Source organism: Tasmannia lanceolata, unplaced genomic scaffold, assembly GCF_043159265.1.
Source record: "Tasmannia lanceolata isolate RefF3 unplaced genomic scaffold, GAP_Taslan_0.1 ptg000019l, whole genome shotgun sequence".
NCBI classification, from domain to species: Eukaryota; Viridiplantae; Streptophyta; class Magnoliopsida; order Canellales; family Winteraceae; genus Tasmannia; species Tasmannia lanceolata.
Window position 1 is genome coordinate 19,737,585 of NW_027518696.1, and position 26,876 is coordinate 19,764,460.

Below are 26,876 nucleotides of genomic sequence, written 5' to 3' on the forward strand. Positions count from 1 at the left end.
GAACCTTGTTAGCAAGGAAATAGACATCATTTTCTTAAACATTATAAATGAAAAAAAAAATCAATGTCATGGCATATTCTGAAGCTCCAAGAGTATTCATGCAATTAAACATACTGATCTAGTTTGTCACTCCATAAAACGGTGAATGCAAATTACTAAATCATCAAAAATTGGGAATACCTTTTCCTTTTCTGGATTTGCATGAGATCAGAAGCTTTCATTCCAAGTTATTCAAGAAATGAAATAATTCTCCGTCAACTCTCGTATACAGATATGCACTAGATGAAGTTTGCTCTATGTTCACTTAGACCATAAGGTAGAGAAAAAAAACAAGATCATAGGCTCATCACATACTCATCAAATAACCAGCATAAATACATGGATTCACATTTTCTTGTAACTATCTGGTCCAGATGCATATTTGTTTAACAGGTAATTCATTAAAAGCAGAAAATGAGTACACAAGGAGCAAGCTAAAATCCAGCAAAACGCAGAAAAATAAAATAACAAAATTACATCTGACATCTATGACCAAATCACAGAATATGTACAAGGATTTATTGCATTTCCAGTCTTTCCTCCATGGTGAATATGGGTGAATGAATACTCAAAACTTGATAAAATATGTTTCATTTCGTTGAAATAAGGCTTTAATCTCCATGGAGGGCACTGTTATAAATTAAGGTTAAAAGAAGAGGTGAAGAAAGAATGAATCATACATAGAGAAGACGCGATAAGATAGAGAGATGAACAAGACAAGGAAGCAGGAAGAAAGAGAAGATGAGAAACAGAAAGATAAGGTGTATGTGTGATTGGAAAACACAGCCCATGATCTTTTATTAGCTGTGCAATTTGAGAAAACCCAAATAGGGCCCACACAAACAAGTCGTACACTTAAATGTCTTATGTTTACAGGGAAAAGACAACAATAATAAACTAACCCTTTATTAAACAAAAAAAACCCTCTAAAACAAAACTCACGACAATAATAAAGCCCCCTTGCTACCTGGCGACAATCCAAATGATGGGCCCCATAGCATCTATTCTTTATTCTTCTTCACTACCTCAAACTGGAACATAGATATCATACACGCCCAGCTTGCCAATAATATCATGAAGACTGGAACATAGATATCATATTTGCCTAGCTTGTCAATAATATAATGAAGACAATCCCGAACTGTAGTCTCAATCACGGTTTTAAATTTCAGCCGAAACAAAACGAAAACCGGAACGAAATTTACATGAAGTCATTTCATTACAAGATTTCGGCAAAATCTCATTGAAATTGCGAAATTCTGCCGAAATAAAGCAGAAATTCCGGCTGAAATTTCGTTTTTAGCCATTTTTATGTCCACCAAAATTTTAAAAATATCCACCAAAATAGTTGAAATCACACAGAAATTTTAGACATTTTGGTCTAAATTTAAAAACACAAAATCATTATCATAATTTTTACATGATTTCGGCCGAAACCAAAATATTTCGGTTTCAGTGGTGGTCGAAACCGACACCGAAACTGAAATTTAAAACCTTTGCCTCAATAAATATATCAATTAACTGAGGCACAGATGGAACAAATTGAGTAGAGATGGGACAAAGTGACAGTCCACCTCTCTGTGCTTATTGCTGTCATGAAAGACTGGATCAGAGGCAATATGTATGGTGGCCTAATTATCACAATGTGCTTCACAGGAGTAGAAATTTCAACATCCATATCTATGAGAAAGATCGGAGCCACATGAGCTCAAAAGTAGCATGAACCTTAGAAGCAGAAATCTTCTCTCATGGTGCCGCTCCCACCTCAGAACCTCGATTCAGCGCTCCTTAAGGAGCTTCTAGGGAGCGCGACCCCAAAGAGCGGGAAATACTCCCATGACGCTCCCAGCCTACTTCTATTACTCCATAAGTCCCACCATCACCAACTTCCTTGCATCAAACTCCTCCAACTCTTCAAATTACTTCATTGGAGTAAGCAGAAAGGCTTGTGCATCTTCAGAAGGCACAAGGAACGAGGCGCTCCCATTGCGCTCCCAAACTTAGATGGTTAGAAATTACTCTTCAAAGATGGTTAGAAATTACTAGTTTTTTATGTACTTAACTTTTGAAAGATACATATAAAATGGTTAGAAACTATTATTTTTTTATTACTGAATTTTGAAAGATATATAAAGAAAATATTACATTACACGCTCCCATCGCGCTCCCAAACTTAGAATCTTCTAGACCCCACGCTTCCCCGCCCCCGCACCTGCTTTGTGCTTCTAAGGCATGAACCATCAACAGATATTCAGTTTATTCCTTGATTTAGAATGGAAAAAGATATTTGAGAAGATTGAGGCAGATTCAGGTTTTGTTCCAAGAAGGTCAATGTATGTAAGAAGATCAAATATATATTTCCACTGAGAAATGATTATGCCTTTCCTTGATTTAGCCATATCAATACCCAAAAAATATATGAGAAGACTAAGATCATTAATATTAAAAATAGTGCCAAGATACTTCTTTACCTTGTGACTTTCTTCAGGACAATCTCCCGTGAGAACAATATCATCCACGTATATGAACAAAGTAATAATGTGAGCCTCTGACATCGACACAAACACATAATGACCCTACACACTCCGCCTGAAGCCAATCTTGAGAGGAGAACCACTTAAAATATCATATCATGCTTGTGGTGATTGTTTCCAAGCCAAAATCCCATTTCTAAGTCGACACTCCTTTCCTTTTTCCCTTTGAGGACAGAAGCCTAGTGGAAGAGCCAACATATGTCTTATGAAAGATCGCCATGAAGAAAAGCATTGTTCTACAAGAGCAAAAATCTTATGATAATCTGCACTATCGATCTACATCAAGGAAGAACCAGAAAAGAATATTGGGGGGTTTCCTTCTTGAAATCCCAGGGTGGCAGCCCAAGAGGTGGGGTGGGGGGGGGGGGTGAATTGGGTAAATAAATTTTTTGCCAAACACACAAATGCAGAAGCTAAATTAAATGGCAAAAGCACTTAAGCACACAAGAAATAAAATCAAAATGCACACAAAATAAAGAGCAAGGGTAAAGAGAGATTGCACCGAGATTTTTAAGTGGTTCGGTCCCAACCCCGAACCTACTCCACTCCACCAACACAATCCGTTGATGGCTTCACTATGGATTCCCTTAATGGCGGGAATCAACCCAATTACAACTTGGTTCGGCTCCGCCTTGCAAGACTCGCCACGAACCGGAGAAAGCTCCGCGTCTCCAACACTTGCTCTTCAGAAGGCTATGCGTCCCTTCGCATTCGCCGAATACAATTTATGATCAAAGAAAATGGAAATATAAAACCCTCTTCAAGGGTGGATGAAGCTCTTAAGCTCACACAAATTTTCTCTCTTCAAAGATGTACAAAGTTAAGTCCTATGCTCAATCCTTAACAAATAGCTCACAAGAGGCTCAAGGAGGTTTCCTCACACTTTAGATATGTCCCAATGAAGTTTTGGTGTGTGAAAATCTGGTTTGGAGGGTTAGGAAACTCATATATATAGCCTATTTGAAAATATGACCGTTTGAGGGTAAAACTGTAAAAAACTGGGTTGAAAAAGTCAACCTGCGCAAGCCCCTACGGCTAGTTTGCCAAACCGGCGTGGTCGACCGAGCCACCGCGGTCGTCCGCCCCTATTGGACGCCCTTTTTTATTTTCAAATTTCTTACCGTCACGGTCGACCGGACCCATGGGGGTCGCCCGGCGAGGGCTACCTGTCCGCTCAAAATTTAAGCTCAAAAACCTATCCGAGGTCAACAGGCCCTTGGTGGTCGCCCGCCCCAAACCATGAGGGAATGTTTCTGTTTCAACAGAAGCCATTCCGCGGTCGCCCGGATCACTCCGGTCGACCGACCCGCTATTGAAAGCCAAGTGCTAGATTTCTAGTACTCCTTCCGCAGTTGCCCGGGACACCCCAGTCGACCAACCCTGTTTAAAAATCCTTTTTAACATATAAAATTCAAGGGTCTTGGGCCATGGTCTATGGGCTTTAGTCCTACAATTTCAAATACATTTTCAAGTTCATTATAAACCTTTGCTAAGTGCTCCTTGGTCCTCTCATAGGTACTTGCTAAGGATTGGGCTTTTACATTCTAAGATTTGACAAACACTTGATTTCTTCAATGTATTCATCTCTTCAAGTCTTCATTGACCTTTGGCTTCAAATGATCTTCTCCATTTGGTTCATGTTACGATCCATGTAATGTCCTTGACTTTTGTGTTTGATTACTTGAATCTCCAATACACACACTTCAACATCAAACATATTAAAAATACAACACAAATCAACTTGTGTTTGGAATCATCAAAACATATCGCCAAGGTGGGAACCATTGGGCTTACACTTCTTTTTGTGTTTGAGGTGGTATCGGGGCGATACCCATCCCTTGTTGAAAGATAATTAGCCTAGGCTGGCAGAGGGCTATTGAAATGAAGATGAGGGAAGGGAATCTAGGCTACCATAGTCGGATTCGTTAGAGGCGTTGTCCTCCCTTTCACGGATCGACCACCCGCCATGGATCAATCGCCCTACCCCCAATTCCACGGGTACTCTCAGGAAGCCCACGCACCAGTATCGGGCGGGTACGCCCGGATACGTGTATCGGGCGGGTATGCACCCAAACATAAATAATAAAAAAATTTGCGGGCGCGCTTGGGGTGTGCACCCGATTTGTATTGGGAGGAGGGGGTTGGAAAATTACAGAAAAAGGGGATTGTCCCGAGTAAAAGGGGGGGGTGTTGAAAAAACAGAAAATAAAACACTAATAAGTCGACTAGTCGACTTTTTAGGATTTTCTCGTTCGCCCTCTCTCTCCTTTCTCACAGCAACTAACTCCCTCTCTCTGTCTCTCTCTGACCCCCTCTCTCTCTATGACTCTGTCTCTCTCCGACCGTCTCTCTCCCTCTCTTCGACTCTCTCTCTTTCTATGACTCTCCCTCTGTCTCTCTCTACTCTCTCTCTCTCTCTCATTTGAGATTGTGAGAACCGATTGAGAGCCCAAAACTGATTATTGGAGTCAAAACTATGGTTAACTTTGATTTTAATAATCTGTTTGGGGCTTACATTTGGGCTCAAAATTATAGTTAGGCACTGTTCATTTGAGATTGTGACATCTGATTGAGAGCCAAAAACTGATTATTGGAGTCAAAACTATGTTTAATTTTGAGTCCAATAATCTGTTTAGGGCTCAAAATTACATTTAGGCCCTGTTCATTTGAGATTGTGACAACTGATTGAGAGCCAAAAACTGATTATTGGAGTCGAAATTATGTTTAATTTTGAGTCCAATAATATGTTTGAGGCTCACATTCGGTTGGGAATTGGGATTTTGGACAATCCCAAATGAACAGGACCTTAAATTGAAGCTCAATAATAGGTTTAGGGTTAACTAATTGCATTGCCTTGCATTTTGACTTGTAATTGCAATTGTTGGGTTTGCTTACTAAAATTATTTTGGTTCTTTTAATAGATTTCATTTAAGAATGTCTTCAACTGACGCTAGTGCCAATGCCGCACATACACCTTCTAGTGACGAAAATATATCTAAGCCTTTATGGAAGAAAGTGACTAGATATGATAGAAATCCTAAGAGTGGTGGAAATGTAAGGTGGCAATGCAATTATTATCACAAGGCTTTTAGTAGCTCATACACAAGGGTTAGGTCTCACTTGTTAAAGATGATTGGAATAGGAATCAGAGCATGTCCTGAAGTCTAAACGAGTGAGCTCGTTGCAATGTAAAAGTTGGAGGAAGAAGCCAAAGAGATTATGAAGCAAAATGCTCCAAAAAATGTGCCATTGCATCATCTAGTGGTAGCACATTGGGTTGTACAAGTTTGTTTGTCCCTCCAAGTTATGATTTGAAGAAGAGAAAGACAAATGCAAGTGGAAGTTTGAGTGCAATTTAAAAGGTATTCAACATTGCAGCCCATGATTAATTACATGCCGAAATTGCTGGGATGTTTTATTCCGGTGGCTTGCCATTTCACCTAGCAAGGAACTCATACTATGCAAGTTCATACACTTTTGCCGCCAATAATGCAATTTCGGGTTATTTGCCTCCGGGATACAACTTGTTAAGGACAATTCTTTTACAAAGAGAGTTGGCTAATATTGATAGGTTGTTGCAACCTATTAGAGATACATGGACGGACAAAGGAGTGAGCATTGTTAGTGATGGATGAAACGACTCACAAAGAGGCCTCTCATTAATTTCATGGAGGTAACGGAAGGTGTGCCTATTTTTCTTAATTGCTAATTTGTTAAAGGCGATATATTGTTCGAAAAAAAAATGACAAATATTTCATTGCTAATTTGTTGGAGGAGGTAATTAATGAGGTTGGGCATGATAATGTTATTCAAGTAATTACCGATAATGCTCCGAATTGCAAGGCGACCGGACAACTGTTGAAGCTCAATTTCCTTCCATTTTTTGGACCCCGTGTGTGGTGCACAAGCTCAACCTTGCTTTGAAAATTATTTGTGCAACAAAGAATGTAGAAAATAATCAACTTGACTATGAAGAATGTGGTTAGTACTCGGATATTGCGGGAGATGTCATGGTAATCAAGAATTTCATCATGAATCATTCAATGAGATTATCCATATACAATGAGTTTAATAGTTTGAAGTTGCTTTCCGTTGCGTAGACACGCTTTGCAAGTGTGATTATAATTCTTAAGAGATTTAAACTCTCAAAGCAAGGTCTTCAATTTATGGTGATTAGTGACAAATGGTCTTGCTATTGGGAAGATGATGTGGGAACAACAAGGTTTGTGAAGAGAAGGTGTTAGATGATATTTGGTGGGATTCTATCGAGTTCATACTTTCATTTACATCTCTTATGTATGACATGCTTAAAGAGTGTGACACAGATAAGCCTTGTCTCTTGGTTTATGATATGTAGGGCACAATGATTAAAAAGGTGAAGAAGGCAATATATAGGCATGAAGGAAAGAGGAAAGAACAGTCGTCTAACTTTTATAAAGTGGTGCATCAAATTCTTGTTGATCGTTGGAACAAGAGCAACACCCCACTTCATTACTTGGCACATTAATTGAATCCAAGGTGACTTTAATATTTATTTAGATTAGTAGCCTAACATATTATGAACCTTATTTCTTAGTTTTAACTCTAAATTGTCAGTAATAACTCCACCAACAAAAGAAAAGATATAACTTGTTATTTAAATGAGCCCTCATTCTCTTCTCCTATTTCATCAAGCCTTCGCCCTGGAACACATCAACACTCCAATTTTCATGATTCTGGTCTATCTTGGATACGTTTTAGGTTCATAATATATTAGGCTACTAATCCAAATAAATATTAAACTCACATTGGATTCAATGAATGTGCCAAGCAATGAAGTGGAGAGTTGCTCTTGTTCCAACGATCAACAAGAATTTGAGACACCACTTCATAAAAGTTAGACGACTCTTCTTTCCTCTTTCCTTCAAGCCTATATATAGCCGTCTTCATTTTCTCAATCATTATGTCCCACATATCAAAAACCAAGTGAAGACAAGGCTTATCTGTGTCACACGCTTTAAGCATGTCATACATAGGAGATGTAAATGAAAGTATGAACTCGATAGAATCCCACCAAATATCATCTAACACCTCTTTCACAAACCTTGCTTTTCACACATTATCCTCCAATAATAAGACCATTTGTCACTAATCACCGTGGATTGAAGACCTTGCTTTAAGAGTTTAAATCTCTTAAGCATCACAATCACACTTGCAAAGCATGTCTCCGCAATGAAAAGCAACTTCGAACTATTAAACTCATTGTACATGGCCAATCTCATTGAATGATTCATGATGAAATTCTTGATTACCATGGCATCTCCCGCAATATCCGAGATCCAACCACATTCTTCATAGACAAGTAGATTATTTTTCACATTATTCGCCGTACAAATATTCTTCAAAGCAAGGTTGAGTGTGTGCACCACACACGGAGTCTAAAAAATGGAAGGAAATTGAGCTTCAACAAGTTGTACGGCCACCTTCCAATTTGGAACATTACCGGTAATTACTTGGACGACATTATCATGCCCAACCTCATTAATTACCTCCTTCAACAAGTTAGCAATGAAATATTTGTCCTTTATTTCTCCCAAACAATCTAAGAAACATAGGCCCACCTTCCGTTACCTCCATGAAATTAATGAGATGCCTCCTTTATGAGTTGCTCCATCCATTTTTTTTTAAAATTGACTTATATTCATTAATACCATGAAGAATACATTAGGGACCAGGAGTCCTAATTGTCATTACATAGTATCGGACCAGGCATTTCGCTGCATACCCAAAAATACCAAAAAGAGCCAAATAGGCCTTAAAGACCTAGACATTCCATTACCAATACATATTCTTTGAGTTTACCAACATAACTACATCCCAAAAACACCCAGATAATCAACCAACTCCCCTGAAATTTTCAGACAACCATGCCTCTAAAAGCGAAAGACCGTGGTCTCTCAAGCTTAGGAGGAGCTATATCTTTCTACCAGCACATCTGAAATTAAAGTAATATGGCCCCGATCTTCATTCTTAACTCCCGAATATCTACAATACCTCTTTAGAATCTATATTCAAACCTAGAACACTACTTATATATACCACGATTCCACCACTGTCCACAAAATCCCAAAAAAACTGTATTCTTCAAAAACCAAAACTAAGATATACCAATACTTGCCTCCCAGAATCGGCCAGTCACTAAAGCGCACTTCCTACCCTTCCCAGAAGAAATTCCACGCTTTGCTTCAGCCTTTTTTCCTTAGAGAAGAACACAATCTCAAAACCTGGAGGAGGGATCTCCACCATGGGATCCTCAAGGGTAGCTATTAATTCTTCTAACTTACTGAGGCAGAGAGACAGATCTGCCTCCCATTCCAAACGGCGCACGAGGTCTTGGTAATGCATCTTATTCTTAAAGATCTGAAGCTTATAAACGGCACACAAATATTCTCAATATTTCGTGAGCCTGTTAAGGAAAACAATTCCTCAACATTCCGCTGAGCATCCTCCTTCAACTGTTTCCATTCACTCTTCACTTCCCACTTAGCAAGCTCACTAGGGGTAGGTATTTCAACAGAAGCTCTGGATCTGTCATACCTTAGATCTCTAACCTTCCCTAAAGTATGAATCCACTCCGAGCAATCAACTGTCTCCGATCTTCTTTGGCATATTGTTCAGGCTTCCGAGACGACAGAGTCCATTTTACCACACAAATAACCTAGAACCGAATAGATTCAAATATGCCATAGCAAGAACTGCTTATAAAGAGAAGAAGACGAACCATCCAAGAGACACATCAAAAACCTTAACTTCAGACTTAAAGGCATTTACGGCAGAGAAAAGATTTTTGGAACACGAGTCGAGGTAATACTTATTCCTTGCCTCGAACCTTCTTTTTGAGAAACCAACTTTTGCCTATCTGTCGATCTTAAAAAACATTTCATTTCCTAGGATTTATTCCTTGACCCGAAATCTACACCTGGAATTTTCTCCCGGCCTGACTACCCATTAAATGCTCCAAAACATGATGCAAGCGAGGCAGGCCAGACCTAGGGGATTGAAGGGGAACGTGGCCCAAGAGATTACGCAAATGATCCCCCAACAATTTATAGATTTTGCGGTTTGACTTACGAGCTCCTTTTGTGACTTGACGATCTTTTTGCTGGCAATTGGAAGTACCTTTCGTGTTATGACCCTTGAACATGGCGTATCCACTACGGTTCGACAAATCATTTTGAAATTTGAATTTCGAAGGGAGATCGCTAGAATCACCCGATTGAGAGACTTCGAGTTGGCTCAACTGAGTTAGAACCGGTCCCCGATTCTTCCCACCACCACCCTCACTACGATCATCTGTCTTTGGTTCATCTGCCCCGGGACAATTTCGCTCACCCGAGGTCAATGGCTCTTGAGGTTTAACCAAGAGTGGTAAGTCCAGAGGAACCGAAGGAGGTGGGGGAACTCTCGTCGGTAATACCAAATGAGTGTTCTTCGGAACCCGAGATTCAATATCGATTCAAAAATTGATATCCTGAATTCAAATATGGACGAAAGGCTTGATTTTTGCCATGTCCGAGAGAAGGACCAGAGCTGAGGCAATCATCATCCCTTATAACTTTACTTTTAAAATTGTTCCAAACAGTCGCTCCATCCATCACTAACAATGCCCATGCCTTTCTCCTTCCATGTATCTCTAATAGGTTGCAACAACTGATCAATATTAGCCCTCTCTCTTTGTAAAAGAGTTGTCCTTAACAGGTTGTATTCCGGAGGCAAATAACCCGAAATTGCATTATGGGCAACAAAAGTGTATGAGCTTGCATAGTATGGGTTTCTTGCTAGGTGAAATGGCAAGCCACGAATAAAACATCCTAGCAATCTCGGCATGTAATTCATGGGCCGCAATGTTGAATGCCTTTTCAATTGCACTCAAACTTCCACTAGCATTTGTATTTCCCTTCCTCAAATCATAACTTGGAGGGATAAACAAATTTGTACAACCCAATGAGCCACTACCAGATGATGGCGGAAATGGCACTTTCTTGGGAGCATTTTGCTTCATAATCTCCTTGGCTTCTTCCTCCAACTTTTGCATTGCAACGAGCTCACTCATTTTGACTATAGGACATGCTCCGATTCCTTGTCCAGGTATCTTTGACAAGTGAGCTCTAACCCTTGTGTATGAGCTGCTAAAAGTCTTGTGACGATAATTGCATTGCCACCTGACATTTCCACCACCCTTAGGATTTCTATCATATCTAGTCACATGCTTCCATAAAGGCTTCGATACATCTTCATCACTAGAAGGTGTATGTGCGACAATGGCACTAGCACTGGTTAAAGATATTCTTAAATGAAATCTATTAAAAGATCCACAACAATTTTAGTAAGCAAACCCAACAATGACAATTACAAGTCAAAAGGTAAGGCAATGCAATTAGTTGACCCTAAACCTATTATTGGACTTCAATTTAAGGCCCTGTTCGTTTGGGATTGTCCGAAGTCCCAACTCCCAACCGAATTTGAGCCCCAAACAGATTATTGGACTCAAAATTAAACATAATTTCGACTCCAATAATCAGTCTCAAATGAATAGGGCCTAAATGTAATTTTGAGCCCAAATGTGAGCCCCAAACAAATTATTGGACTCAAAATTAAACATAATTTTGACTCCAATAATTAGTTTTGGGCTCCCAATCGGTTGTCACAATCTCAAATGAACAGGGCCTCTAGATGTAATTTTGAGCCCAAATGGAAGCCCCAAAGAGATTATTGGACTCAAAATTAAACATAATTTTGACCCCAATAATCAGTTTTGGGCTCTCAATCGGTTGTCACAATCTCATGAATAGAGCCTAAATGTAATTTTGAGCCCAAATGTGAACCCCAAAGGCCCAAACTCATAATTAAACATAATTTTAACTCCAATAATCAGTTTTGGGCTCTCAATCAGTTGTCACAATCTCAAATGTGAGAGAGAGTCGTAGAGAGAGAGAGAGAGAGAGGGTCGGAGAGAGACAGAGATGGTCAGAGAGAGAGTGAGAGTCGTTGTCGCCGTGAGAAAGAAGGGAGAGAGAGTCGTAGAGAGAGAGAGAGGGAATGAGAAAACTGTAAAAAGTCGACTACTTTTATTTGTTTCTTCAACACCCCCCTTTTTTACTCGGGACAACCCCTTTTTCTGTATTTTTTCAACACCCTCCCAAATACGAACCGGGTGCGCACCCCAAGTGCACCCGAGCCCACACAAGTTTTTTTTTTTGGTTTATGTTTAGGTGCATACCCGTCATCGCCGTGAGAAAGTAGAGAGAGTCGTAGAGAGAGAGAGAATGAGAAAACTGTAAAAAGTACCTTTATTTGTTTTTTCAACACCCCCCTTATTTTACTCGGGACAACCCCTTTTTATGTATTTTTCAACACCCTCCCAAATACGAACCGGGTATGCACCCAGGGCGTACCTGCACCCAATACACACCCGATACTGATGCGTGGGCATCCGGAGAGTACCCGTGCTTCCTTGAGTCTAACTGTGATGATTATCAGATTTGGGTGGTCATTGTGATTACCATGGTTTTAAATTTCGACCTAAATCCGAAATTTCGGACCCAAATTTCGGATTTCGGTGGGGACCGAAACCGGCATTTGGCGAAATTAAATATTTCGCCAATTACCAAATTTCGGAATTTCAGTCAGAAATTTCGGTAATTTCGGTCCGAACTTTCGAGAAAATGCAATTTTTATTTTTTAAAAAAAAAACGTTACAAAATTTCGGCCAAAATTTCAGAATTTCGGTCCGAAATTTCGAACGGGAGTACCAAATTTCGAAATTTCGGTTTTCTGAATGTCCGAAACAGTTACCGAAACCGAAATTTTAAACCATGGTGATTACTTCCCATAGTCAATATCATTTTATTTTATTTTGCAGTTGACTTTTGCATGAGAGAGCAACCACCTCATATGAATTAAACGAATAAGACAAACTAAAGAGAAAAAAGAAATTACCATTCAAAAAAAAAAAAGACAAACTAAAGAGAGAGCCTATGTGACTGTGACTGCTCTCTCATACAAAAATCAGCCGTGAAATGCCTACGTGAAATTCCTTAGCATCATTTATATAGTGAAAAAATACATGCTTTTCCATTTCTTTTGTAGAAGGTGGAAATAGATAGAAAAAGGGATGTAAGAAAACGACAAGCTTTCTCCTGATCCCCATCCCACAGATTCTGAGGAAGAATACAACGAAGAAGAAGATCAAGAGAAATATGAGAAGGCAGAGGAGATTGAGAGGTGTGCAGATTCTCCCTCGTCTGACCTAGACAGAAAATCACAAAATGTCGAAGCCCTCGAAAGGTCTACTTGTTTTGAAGGCGATTCTGAAGACGCCACAGTTGAAACATTGTCCTATCTCCAATTGAACAAACGCAAAATCGACTCTACCCCATAGCCGAATGAAAAAATGCAGCGACTCCTGATGCTCATCGAAAATTTGAAAGATGTTGACGGAGGCTGAGACACCTAAGGCATTAGAAATATTAATACCCGAAACTAGCAACCTTGAAGGGAAGGGAGACATAAATTATTAGAAGCTTGCAACTAGAAGCGACTCGAGATCACTAATACCAGCGCCCACCTAACCCCATGAATAAGGAAGGGCCAAATAGAAGGGGGAAAGAAAGGCGCCCCCATTATACTCTAACTGGAAAAGTACAATCTGCAAATCCAGCCTGGGGCGTAGAAGGTTTTGATCCTTTTGTTCCAGGAGGAATAGCCTCACATCATATTGCAGCGGGGACATGCTCAGCACATCAAAGCATCTTCATCTTGAACAGAGACCACCATGTTGAACCCATCAAAGTTTATTTTTAAACATCCATCTGGGAGAGCAGACAATGCATTTCGAGCCTCGTACAGAATGGTTTTGAGCCTCAAACAGTTTGATATGGGTCATAATATGTGGCCTAAATTCAGATTATCCATAATCAATGACAGGGAGGACTATATGGGATAAGCATCGCACAAATGATCATACTGACATCAAACATTAAATTGCAAGAATTCTAATATAAAAACTTAAAGCAATATTACCACCTGAGTCTTTGCAAAATCTGTTTCTTCCTCGACCATTTTATAGACTTCCTTGCTACATTCCTGAAATTGTGTGGCAATGCCAACAGCTGCAACACGATCATCAAAACTCATTGCAACATCTGCACTGCAGGAGTGTCCTTAGAAGTAAGAGTAAGAAAAGGCAAATATCCAAGACACTTCTATGTGAAATCGAGTCCTCTCTCCGGCCTCTAAGCTTGTATTCCATTCAGAGGATTAAAAATATTCTAAATCACCTCTGCCTATTACTACCACAAGAAGGTGGCTATTAAGGCTTAATAGAAGGTTTCAAACTTTAATTTGATTGTATCTATGTCGCAAATATCGCTCTCGGGAATTTCTTGGCAAGGGAAAATCTCGGGATATTTAATTCTTTTTTCAGGTTTATATAGGGAAAAAACAGTAGAAATAAAATAATTTAAAATATCAAATATCAAATATATACACTTTTTTAACTTAGAATTAGGGTTAGGTTGAAGGTTTTAAGATTTTAGGAGATTTCTAGAGTGAATGAGAAGATCAAGATATTTTTAAAGTCAAATCCCCAATTTATCACGGCAATTCACGACAAATTCACGATAAAGCCACGAGAAATTGAATTTTCTCACGATAAAATTGTATTTTAATCGTTTAATCAAAATCTCATAATTTTCTCACAAGAAATTCAATTTCTCGCCAATATTTGTGACATAGGATTGTATTATACTAAAGATTAGTTCCGCAAACTTGCATTCAAAAGTTCAGAAAGCGCAATAAATGCTTACGAGAAGGCTTAAGTACCTTAAATTGATTGCAATACGATCCAGTAAGTGCTCACGTACAGAACCTTCTTCTGGGTTGTAGGTAGCAATGAGAAGTGGCTTGCATGGATGACGAAAGCTGATACCCTCTCTTTCCACGGTATTAACTCCCTCAGTCAGAACATTCAAAAGCAAATTGCTTATGCTGTCATCCAAAAGGTTTATCTCATCAACATATAAGACACCTCTGTGAGCTTCAGCAAGAAGTCCGGGCTGGAACACCGTCGTTCCTGACTTAACGGATTCCTCTACATCAACAGATCCAAGAAGTCTATCTTCCGTGACTCCGAGTGGAATCTGTAACATAGATGGAATTGGGACAATATAATAGAACCAAGTAAAAATAGGGAAAGTTATCTACTTACATGGTTTGAAATTCCGGCCGAAATACCAAAATTTCGGCTCAAATTTCAGATTTCGGCCGGGACTGACAGAGAAAGTTACTTGAATCAGTGCCGGTTCAAGATTTTGGCCTCCAAAATTTCAGTAATTTCAGCCAAAATATCGGCCAAATGTACTTTGGATTTTTTTTTTTCGGAATTTCAAATTTTGGCCGAAATACCAAAACTGAAATTTTAAACCTTGTCTACTTATCTGTTCAATGTACGTCACTATCATGACCAATACCTGGACAAATGGAGACTTGACAATCTCAGTCTTACAATTACCAGCAGCATCATACTCCACTCCATCAGCAAGTCCATCTTCCCACCTTAAAGCAACAAAAACCCAAACCATAAACATTTGAGATCATTTTGGAAAATCAGCAATCAATGCTATGATTTTATTACCACTCCAGATACCCAAACTGAAAGTCTGTGGAAAGCTTATTATATCTCCCAATAAATTTAATTACCAAATATCAAGGAATAATAAAAAGGCATTTTCTGAACAATTATTTCTTCCCTAGTAGCATCAGTATTTGAAGGATAAAATTAAAAGCGGTCCCAAAGATTCCTTTTTTAATATGGACCTGTAAAGTAACTCATAACCTTTTCAGTTTTCACTTGTTGCTCCCCAAACAATTAAATTTTACTAAAGAAAGATAGAGAATATACAAAGGCTGGACTATCCACCGTGTTAAAGAAGACTGAGCTTCATGCTTATGTTATTGAATTGCCAGAGGATATGGAGACATATAATACCTTCAATGTTCAGATTTATACAAGTTGAAAGAAAGATGAGTGAGCCAAAGTGTTAAATTAAGGCCAAGTTCTTCTCCAACCGGGAGAATGATGCATGTCTGAGGCCATGGCACACCAAAGGGTCCAGTTGGACTTAAGACTTCTATTATTTGATGTCTATGAGCTTATAATGTAGTAGTCATTCTATAACTAAGGGTTTGACATAAAAAGGACATTTGTACATTATGACCTTCATTGCAAGAATAAAGAGAAGAAAAAAAATCAAATCATTCAGTTATAAGGTTCTGCAAAGTAGCTTTGCAGTTTTGGCAAACTGTAGCATACAATTCCTACTATCTACTAATCGATTTGCTTGCAATCATAGATGAAAATGATTTCAGCTTTTTTGGAAAGTGTTTCACGGTATCAAAATTTCATGGAAACAAGAAGTTAGAAATAAGAAACGCTAATTTCATTTTCATGTTGGAACTTGAAAGCATGGAAACCCTTACTCTTCAGGGCATGTTGGATCAGCATTTGATGTTGAACCTACAACTACTTCGATTGGAGGGAGCATAGCATGTAATCCACGTGCCATCACTGTCTTGGCTGTTCCCCGCTTACCAGAGATGGCAATCCCTCCAATCTCACGATCAACAGCCCCAAGTAACAAAGCAGTTTTAATAGCATCCTGAATTACAAACCAACACTTTTGATCAAACTTTGGAAAAGCCAATAAAACAGACATAAAAATTGTAATGGCAATAGAAATTCTTTAATACATCTGATTTCAGAATAAAATCTGTTAACTTACAAGAGTTTCACTTTAGAGATAATTTCTATTTAACATGGAAATGGAACTCTAATAATCTCCACAATGAGAATCTAATACACCAAGATCAGCAGAATATTTGAACACGCAGGATGCGCTAACTAAATTGTCACTACAGAAAATACTTTCGTTGATAGATTGCGAAGTAACAAAATGAACATACAAAACTCAATATGCAGCCTAGAGCCTCCACCGATCTTTCCAAGACTTGGAGCTTTTTCTTTTGCACATAGTCAACTCAGGCCCATGAATGGTGTCGAAAAAATTCAAGATCTAGAGGTTTCCCCTTATTAACATGTCACAAGGAGCTAAGCCAACAATGAAATTCAACAATTGTGATTTAAGAAAACAAATCCCGCTCATGGCCGATGGTAACTAATCTGAAATTTCACTAAACACTACACAAAATTGAGTTCCGTTATGTAAAGTTTTAACAATATCATATCATTTTATTTTATTTTATTTTTAAAATGGTGAAGATTTTATTAGAGAGCTCGACCAAGATGATCGGACCAAAACAAGAAGATACAAAGAAAATACAAAAACCAAAAACAGAACAACACAAACAGAGAGCAAAACAAAATGGAACACCAGACTCAAGGAGGAAGAAAATAAAAAACTCCCAAGCTTTCCTTGAGGGCTCCCTCCCTAGCAAGAAGGTCGGCTATCCCATTAGCGGACCTCCTCACATGATGGAACGATATCAAAGAAGATCCCGATATATATTGAACCTCGTCCAAAAGATGAGAGAATCTCCAAGGACATGGTTTTGAGCCTTGAAGCCATTTAATGACGTTTAGAGAGCCTCCTTCCACCACCACCTTTTCTATGCTTTCCTTATATAAAAGCTTTAAACCTTGATGAGCCGTCCTCACTTCCGTCTCGCTAGCGTCGGCTACTCCAATGGGGCAAGAGAAAGACCAAATCATCTCACCACCATCATATCATTTTATCTACCAATGGGGGGAAGGGATTGTTGTTTTATCGAATGACCTTTGATACAAATTTTTGAGACATACCCACAGGAGCTAATGCTAACCCTTAACCCTTAGCTTTTTGTGAATAATGATGTAATACCCGGTAAAAATAACAGTTATTATGGATAAAAACTATTCACATGTTACTATTCCCATCAATTTTTCCTATAAATAGAGCAGCCAGGAAGAGAAAAGGAAGAAACAGAAAGAAAAGGGAGGAAGAGAGGGAGAAAAAGGAAAAGGCTAGGAGAATCACTTCTCCCTGATCGTTGTAATCTTCAAGGTCAAGCATCTTCAAATTCCCACTTCTCAGGTTTGATAAGGCAGATGGTAGCTAGACTCGACTGGTATCTTTTCTCAATGAAAGTGATAGGGATATGATTATATGTTGTTTTATTCAGATATTTCTTATCCGTTTTACTTCAAATATCCATTGTTTACATTTGGAAAATATCAAATCATATTTGTTTCAAAATGATGAAATGTATTTCATTCTGGAAAATGAAATGAAATGTTGGATTTCATATCCACGAAAAGTTTCAACAAAAATGAGAAATGGAAGAGGTAAATGTGTGATAGTCTCTCTCGTGTGACGTGTTTGCACCTCTGAGCCGTCGACTTACCCAAAAGCGGAAGCGGGCCAAGTCCAAAGCGGACAATACGAGGTAAGACGGATCGTTACAGGAAACTTCAGAAGTAGAAACAGTTGGAAACTATTGGGCTTTAAATGGTTTGTTTTACTATCTGGTTAAATTGTTTTCTATAAAAAAAAACCTATTAGTATTAGTTTTAAATTCACAATATATTGTATACAAAATACTGCATATTTTTATAGAACTGTCTCTTATTATTGATTTTAGCTACTTGTTGAAGCTTTTATATACCTATTCTCCTAACCCACTTTTTTCCACCAGGATTTGAAAATTTGGATGCGGGAGTATTTGTCGATGAGGAACCTTAGTTATGAGAAGTGTGAATGCCACTAGAGGAAATACGGAAATGATGAACCTAGTCAATCTCCTCAGATGTAAAAAGGTTTTAAATATGTCATACTTGGGATTTTTGTAAATTCAGGATGTACTTTAACCTTCCGCTACGTAATTACAGGAATAAATATGTTTTGTTGCCCGTAGCGATCCATGCAGTAAAAATCCGGGTCGTTACAAATGATGGCACCCAATCATACCCATATATATCATATTATTTTTCCTTACCTGCACTAACAAATTAGAAATTCCCATATAGATCTTTAGGTAGCACAGGTTCGGGGTTCCCATGTTTTAAAATCCTTGGAGCTAGGAAAATCCCTTTCCCATGAGTTCTCAATATAGTGTATGATAATAAAGACGGCGTAAATGTATAGCTACATAGTCTCATACGTAATCTGGATAATCAAACTGATAACACTAAATGATTGTTCCTAAAATTTACGCCCAGCCTACATGTCAGATCCTATAGATTGATGTATCTTCAACTTTTAGCCTCATCATTGCCAATTGTGACAGCGCCAGTCGTAAATTGAAAGAGCCCATCAATAACTTCTTGTTTGGGAGTATGCATAGTAGGCTTGTGGCTCGTTGTGGTAGTGGAGGGATTATGGGCACCCCATTGGGTTAAATTTTTTTTACTACCCTCCTGTAGGAAATTGACGAGCCAAAACAGATCTGATCTCGCACAAAGCAATGGGAAGATACAAACACACAATCACGCACAAGATTTACGTGGTTCGGCAAAGATGACTTTGCAAGAGGCGATAATTGATTTCCACAATAGAGAAAAATATAAGTTACAAAGATTCACCCAATCGTGCAAGCACGTAACCCCCTCCTTATTCTCACCCTAGAAGCCCCTTTCTCCAACTGCTCTCTTTCGTCATGGTGTACAAGAAAGTAAGTCCATAGTTCTAAATTTCCACCAATACCGAAACAAAACTGGAAATTTTCATTTCCATCCTCACTGAAATGCATACCGAAACCGAAACGCAAAGAGAAACCAAAGCAATAAGTGTATTAGTGGTATCCTATAGCAGTATCTGTCGCATTATCATATTTATATGAATTATATGTGAAATGTGATATATGTATTATGTATAAATATTTATATGAATTACTTGTGAAATGTGGTATGTAGTGAATTACGAAGCATGCACGAAAGTATGTCACTAGGTGTTCGATGTTGTTAAACCATTATGGGTGCTTTTGGTTATGTGATCGTTTTTTAGTGTGTATTTGTTCTCATTATAGCAATTCCTGAACTTACATCTTAAATGTCCATCGTTAGCATATGCTTCTATACGTTTCTGTAATTTTACAGGATTTGCACTGAAATTTCCATTGGAAACTGATCTGTTTCCATTTCCACCATGACCGAGACACATACTGAAACCAAAATATGAAACTCCTTTCCCCAATTCTCACGAACATTGGTTTTTCCTCGTGTTGTTTCACGGTTTTACAATGGAATCTTTTATATCAAGGTGTTCTCTTAAAACCGAAAACCTAACAATCAAATCACAATAGAAGATGAGCAGCTCTTGTATTTCCCTCTCCTATTTAAGCTAGCAAGGCTAATAAAAACTTTCCAAAAGTGATTCCTATTTCAAGGAAAAGTTGGTAAGGAAGTTTAGGGTTTGATACAAGAAGAACGAGATAGGAGAAGAGAGAAGAAGGAAATGTATGAGAGAAAGAGAAATCCAATAGACTCTTTGTAAAGATGACTGCAAGTTGACCTCATGTCTTCACAAAAGGAGTGCAAATATGGCCAAAAGTCAGCCCCTACTTGATGAAATGCCTATCACCTCAAATGCTTTGTCCTGTCATTTGGACAAGATTATGGGCAATGTTGATGGCTGCTTTGTTGTCACAATATAGCCTCATTCGACCATGATGTTCAAACCCTAGCTACTGAATGAGGAGCATAGCCCTAAACTCTGGCTTTACACTTGATCGAGCAACAACTAAGTACTTTTCTAACTTCCATGTTACTAGGTTACCATAAGGGTCTGTTCAGTTGCGCCGTGGATTTGGAAAAGAAATGGAAAATGGGCCTTTTTTCCGTGGAAAATAGCTTAAATGGTCGTTCTGTTGACAGGATACGGAAAGCGCGAATTTCACGTGGAATCCGAGAAATCCGACATGGAAGCCCGTTTCTGCGTAAAATATCCGACTAAAATAGTCGGATTTGTGTTATTCTCCTAGACCTCCGTCGAAAACGTCAAGCGTGTCTTTCTTTGTTGGGTGTTTTGCAAAACATTCTTTTAATATGATATTTCCACCCAATACCTTAAAGTGACATGTGATCAAGCAAAAGCAACTTAATTTTGCAAACGAAACTTGATTTTGCTTTAAGTGACGTGTGTAAAGATGCATGCATGCTATATCAGGTTCTTTAAAACATTGATATTTGCTTTGATAGAAGCCCATGTTTGAGCAAAGCGTGCTGCTAGGGGGACCGAGTGTGGAACCGAGAATGGAACCGACAAATCCCCACATGGCACGTGGCATGAGAAGGGTAGTTTTTGCCATTTCAACGTGTGAAGTGGCTATTTGTTCAGTTCCACTCTTGGTCTCAAATAGGTCTCCATATCATTAGCTTTTGATAAAAACACTCCATGTTTCGTCCTATTTGAGGCTAATATAGAACTATTCGAGTTGCTTTTATTGCCAATTCAGAATCAATTTTTTCCTGAAATTTTAAATATGGTTATCTAAGATTATGGTCGGCACATTGAGGTTTTAAAAGGCATGTTTTTCTGTGGGAAAAACAAAATCGGGGCGGGTTGCGACCCAGAACCGGACAATATCTGCACGGTGTAGGGCCAGGGCGTGACATAATCTTGTGTTAGTGGACTATTTGGTTTGGTTTTATTTAGATTATGATGGTTTATGTGCTGTTTCTTTTCCGTTTCCTGGCAACTGAATGCACATTCCTGCTGTTTCTTTATTGTTTCTTTTCCGTTTCCTGACAACTGAATGCGCACTCCTACTGCTTTCTTAGCAGTTTCTTTTCCTTTCCATTTCTTTCTGCCACGTCATTTCCTTTTCCTTTCCGTTTCCTGCGCGCAACTGAACAGACCCTAAACAAGAGTGCAATATCCTTATGTTGACCTCATATCATCATTACAACCATCCCAATCACCGCCAGCATATGATTCTATCCTCAAATGTCCATGCCTCCATGTGGGAGGTCGGAGGAGCATGCATGTACTAATTAACAAAGCTCGCAGAAAAGGCATGCAGAACAGAAAAAGATAAACAAGTATAAAAGGAAAGTCAATGTCTCATACACCCCCATCAAGAATCTCCAGCACCGGATGACCTTGGCCCATCATAAACAAAAAAATGAGAGGAGAGAGAAGAAATCTTCGCAGACACATGGGCCCCTCGGCTAAAACACCGAAAAAGAAAAGAAAAACCAAGCAAAGACAGGCCCATCAGGCCACAACACTTTCAATTTTCTCGGAGGTAGAGGTTGGCGTCTTCTCAGCAATCGGATCCTAAATCGAGACCCCCTCAGGCTCCTTTTGCTCAGCCTCAGTCGTGCCGACTTCAGTCATTTCCGATCTCTCGGTCCGCTCAGATGGAAGAACCAAGGCTACTTCGACTGCCGAGTCCTCAAACTGGACATCCTCAGACCGATCAGCCTCGGTCGCGCCAGCCTTGCCTTCGACAACGTGGATCCTCTCGACTGCAGAGCGCTCAGTCTCGGCCATGTCCGCCTCTGCTTGCTTGACCTCTAAACCATGTTCTATGATAAGAATCGGCATGTCGTCGGCCAACCCTACCAACGTCAAAGCCCGACATCTAGTCGAGCACCTGCTTCAGGCACCGGTTGAACGCCTTCTCCCAGGTGAGCATATTGGGATCGTAAACTTCTGCCTTGAACACGACCGAAACCCCGTACTCCTTCACCGCGTCAACCTCTCATCCTCAATCCTCGGGCCAAACTACTCTGCACCACGTCCAACACTGTAACGACCCGGATTTGGGGCAAATTTTTAAACATGAATTTTTTTTCTTCAAAAATCCCAAAATCTGAATCGCTACCGTAAATACCCAAAAATACCCCTCACTTAAATTTTCATCCTCCTCTTTAAAAGAGGGACGTTTTTGTCTATTCATGTTAACTCAGATTAGGGCTTCCTAATAAAGCCTATAAATACATCTTATGAGAGATTAAGAAACCCTAAACCATCTTTGCAGCCCTAAGAAGAGATCTTCGTGGAGAAAAAGATGAGGAGCATGATTCAAGAAAAGATATTGCAAACCAAGGTAAGATTATTAATCTTTAATGGTTGAACGAATGAAAAGAACCCTAAACTGGGGTTTGATGTGAAAAGATGTGTGATTAGAGCCTTGGTTTTAGTCTATGGCAAACTCCATGGTAGATCTTGGATTCCTTGGGATTCGTTTCGTGTTGAACCCCCCCAAAAAACTCAAGATCAATTTGTTTGTATCCATAGAAACCTTGTTATTTGAGAATTTTCGAGCGTGAAATTGGATTAGATGGATTCCTCTCGTCGATAGGAGTCCAACGGATCCAACCACGAGCGAATTGGATGTCAAACGAAGGAGTTATGGCCGTTTTAGTGCAAAAATGGTGAAAAATCACGTTCTGGAGAAATCTGGGTTCGCGCGTGGGGCGGACATCTGGAATATGGCGGACGTCCGTGATTACCACGTTTGGCGACAGTAGATCCTCGGACGTCCGCAATTCTCGGACGCCCGTAATCCCGGACGTCCGTCATTTTCGGACGGCCGGCGCGACAATTTTTCCAAAACTTCAAAAATTCATAACTTATTCGTTTCTTGTCCGTTTTCGACGTTCTTACACTCTACGAGTATGCCGAAAACGTCATCTTTCTGTTAAAAATAGTTTCAATAAGTTTTGAAAACTTTATAATGATGATATCATCAAAATACTAAAAACAGCCATAGAATGGGTTACTTTTTAAGGGCCCTTATTTGTTACTTATGCTTTGTTCAGGATATTGAATCGTAATCCGAATTAAGAAAGGACATCTTTGAGGTACGTAATAACGTACTACTTTGGGTATTATAAACCCTTCTCATTTGAATCAGTATTGACTTTGGAAACCTATATTGATGCCTTTGAACCTCAGGATTTGCTTTAAGTCTAGCATGCCGTTTTGTTTCACCCACTGCTACTTTAGAACCTTTGAAACAACTGTATGAATATCTGTCTGGACTTTAGACATTTTGAGCCATCATTTTGAATTTTGAATCTTTAGAACTATTCGAATATTTAGAAGTATCTGAACCTTTTGAATAACTGTTCTGACCTCTGAACCTCTGAAATAACTGTTCTGAACTCTGAACCTTTTGAAATAACTGTTCTGACCTCTGAATTTCTGAAATAACTGTTCTGAACTCTGAACCTTTGAAATAACTGTTCTCAACCCTGAATCTTTGAAATAACCATTATGAATATATGTTCTGAATTTTGAACCTTCGAAACTACTGTTTAGAACTTTGAATCATTGGAACCATTTGAATAATTAAAATTATCTGAACATGAACCTTTGATACCTTCTGAACACTTATGTGGAGGCTTGGATGATTTCTGAACCCTGCCATATGGGGGTAAAACATTTGGCAACTCTGGACCCACCGTGGAGGTAGTACACTGGAACTTCTGGCCCGTCAGTGGGATAAAACACTGGCCCTGTCAACTTGTATCTAAATTTGAAGAACTAGTTCTGACACCGTGGACTGTCGGTGGACAAGCAATAACATGTCTTCTGACACCGTGGACTGTTGGTGGATAAGCAATAACATGTCTTCTAACACCGTGGACTGTCGGTGGATAAACAATAACATGTCTTCTGGTCATGCCGATGATTCTGAAGTGTATTTGAACTCTGAACACCATATGACTTTGACCATAGCATTTGAATTCTGAAAACCTTTGATTTTGATCAGAACTTAGACATTGAATTGCTTATTGCACTTTAATTCAGAACCATATTTGACATGCACACATATTTACCTTGTGCCTATTATTCAGCTGTGAACTCAGTCTTCTGCTTTCACTCTAATATCCGAACCATATTAAACCTTAGCATGCTTAGACTGTACTTAGAGTAGTATTTTATTATGTACTGAGCTTTTCAGCTGACTGTGGTTATAAAATATTTTCAGGTTTTGACCCTCATGAGGTTAACGAGGAACAGGACGCTTAGTTTTGGAATTTTGATTTTGATTCAGAGATTAGCTTATTTGTTTTCAGATCATTAGGACGTGAGTACTTTGAATAAGATGTAAAGACCATATTATTTATTTCCGCTTTGACTCTTTGGAGAGAGATGAGATTTGATTTGACTCTGATGGGTCCGCATTAATTGAACTTTGATATTTCACTTATGAATTGCCAGGTTATTTTGTTATTGCTTTGTAGCCTTGTACATTTGTGGGATTCGTCTTGCAAATGTACGACGCTGCCACGTCCTACGCCCAGGGTGGGGTTTGGGACGTGACACTACCCCAAAAAGGAAACAAGTGGACTAAAAAAAAAACCCAATATGACTCACAAAGTAAAGGTACTTTGCCTGACAAGGCCACATGGCCAAACACTATTTTCTCGATCCCTTTAGCTCCCCTATTTTGTGTTCAAGTCATCATGTCAACCTACAAGAAATGTAGTAACTGAGTCAGAACGAGCTGAACAAGATCCCTTAGTGGGCTCACATAATAAAAGCACACAGTAATGAAATTGTGTTATAACAATGATCCTTATGTCAATGAACAGAATAGGCAACAATTTGAATAGAGATATGGAAATCGAAATAAGAGTATGAGTACGATAGTCAAAAGACATGAGAACAAAGAAAGAGGATATCAATGGATCATAGTAGAGATAAATAATGCAAGAATCAAAACCTCGTATTGGAGGAAAAACATAGATAGGTACTATAAAAAGTCACATCGTATACCAAAGTATACGGTGTCAAATCTGAATCGTCATATTATATATCCCAAGTCATCGTCACCTGGCCGAAGCGGGTGGAAGCAAGGTCTTTATATATATGCCACGCATGTATATAGATTAATAATGTTACCATACGGCGACAAGGAGTATATGCATAAGATCATACGTTTTTTTTTTTCAAATAAAATCCTTTCAAAACTCTTTTTTTTTCTTTGAAATTTCAAGGTACAGTAATATGATGCATGAACATAGGGAACAGAACTATAATATCAAAACCATTAAAGTAACCATTATTGTGAGGGTTCACTATCACTTGCCTTAGTGTTTGACTGTGTAAGGAGATGGAAGGCTCTAAGTATCAATCGAGAAGCAACCCTGTTTAGTTCACATATCAAGCGCGTTACCATTAGTTCAAGTGTTCAATTCTTTTCTACTAAACTTGTTCGTATTTATACTAAATTTATTACTAAAACTCGAAGAAGCTTCAACTTAAACTTAACTGTTGATTTCTTCGTAAACCAATTGTTATATCATATTGTATCATTATTTATAAATCTGATTTCTTTTGAAAACCAAAATAAAATAATTATTTAACCCCTTTTTAGGTGCTGATTTTAATCAAAATCAGCCCTTTAAGGCTTATGTATACACATATACCATCTCTTTCATGCAAAACCATATAGGTATATTCTATAATAATTTTATCGAAGATGTTTATACAAAACAACCCATTTAAACACCAATACATGTTAATTTTCTTGAAAATCAGCATCATAAGGCTTAGATACATTATTTATATCTCACATACATTACATAAAACACTTACATGAGTTATATAATTTATATACGATAAAATCTTCACAGAACAGATCTTAAACCCATTGTTTTTGTGCTGATTGGTTTGAAAGCTACCATAAAAATCATATATAACACACCTAGGTATCATATTTTTCAAAGCTACCATAAAAATCATATATAACACACCTAGGTATCATATTTTTCATGAAAAATATTTTACGTAATTTATATGGGAAGTACTCAAGAAATCTCAGACAAACAATAACTTTTAAGTGCTGATTTTTAAGGAAAACAGTAACAAATCCCCTAGAAAATCACACGTATAAGTTTAGGCATCTAAAAATAATTCCTACTACACTCTAGATTACTCCAATTGGAATTTTTCCTAAATAAAATACAATACATATATTTTTAAGGCATAAAATTTTTAAAAAGAAAATTTAAAATAAGTTTCTCGATTCAAAAGAAAGTAAAGAAATCAATACAACATTGTTAGAAATTCTAATTAGGTTGAAATAAGACCAACAAAAATAAAAACTTTGAATTTAAACAAGGAATTACGAAAAAACATAGTTTCCGGGCACTTACTCGAAGACGAAAAACCAATCGATGCAAAACCATAGCTTTTCTTCTTCCTTTATCCTTTCTTCTCTTCTCTTTCATTTTCCTTCAATTTTTAGGTGATTAAAAATAACCCTAGATGGGTTTGTTTATAAACTTAGCCTAGAGCTTTATTTTAAGAA

At 38.5% G+C, this 26,876-nt stretch overlaps 1 protein-coding gene across 2 annotated transcripts in view; it reads right to left on the bottom strand.

Annotated features, from left to right (window-relative positions):
• ALB1 (ALBINA 1) overlaps positions 1-26,876 on the bottom strand; it is a 44,218-nt gene that overhangs the window by 13,123 nt on the left and 4,219 nt on the right. The window contains exons 1-5 of one of the 2 annotated variants that reach the window (XM_077362396.1): positions 24,938-25,034; positions 16,092-16,270; positions 15,083-15,167; positions 14,436-14,752; positions 13,638-13,761 (exon numbers count right to left, since the gene is read on the bottom strand). In XM_077362396.1, the coding sequence (XP_077218511.1) occupies positions 13,638-13,761; positions 14,436-14,752; positions 15,083-15,167; positions 16,092-16,270; positions 24,938-24,970 (738 nt within the window). In that variant the 5' untranslated portion in view covers positions 24,971-25,034. Of the gene's footprint in view, positions 1-13,637; positions 13,762-14,435; positions 14,753-15,082; positions 15,168-16,091; positions 16,271-24,937; positions 25,035-26,876 lie in introns of those variants that run through there. The other variant, XM_077362395.1, reaches the window with a different exon arrangement.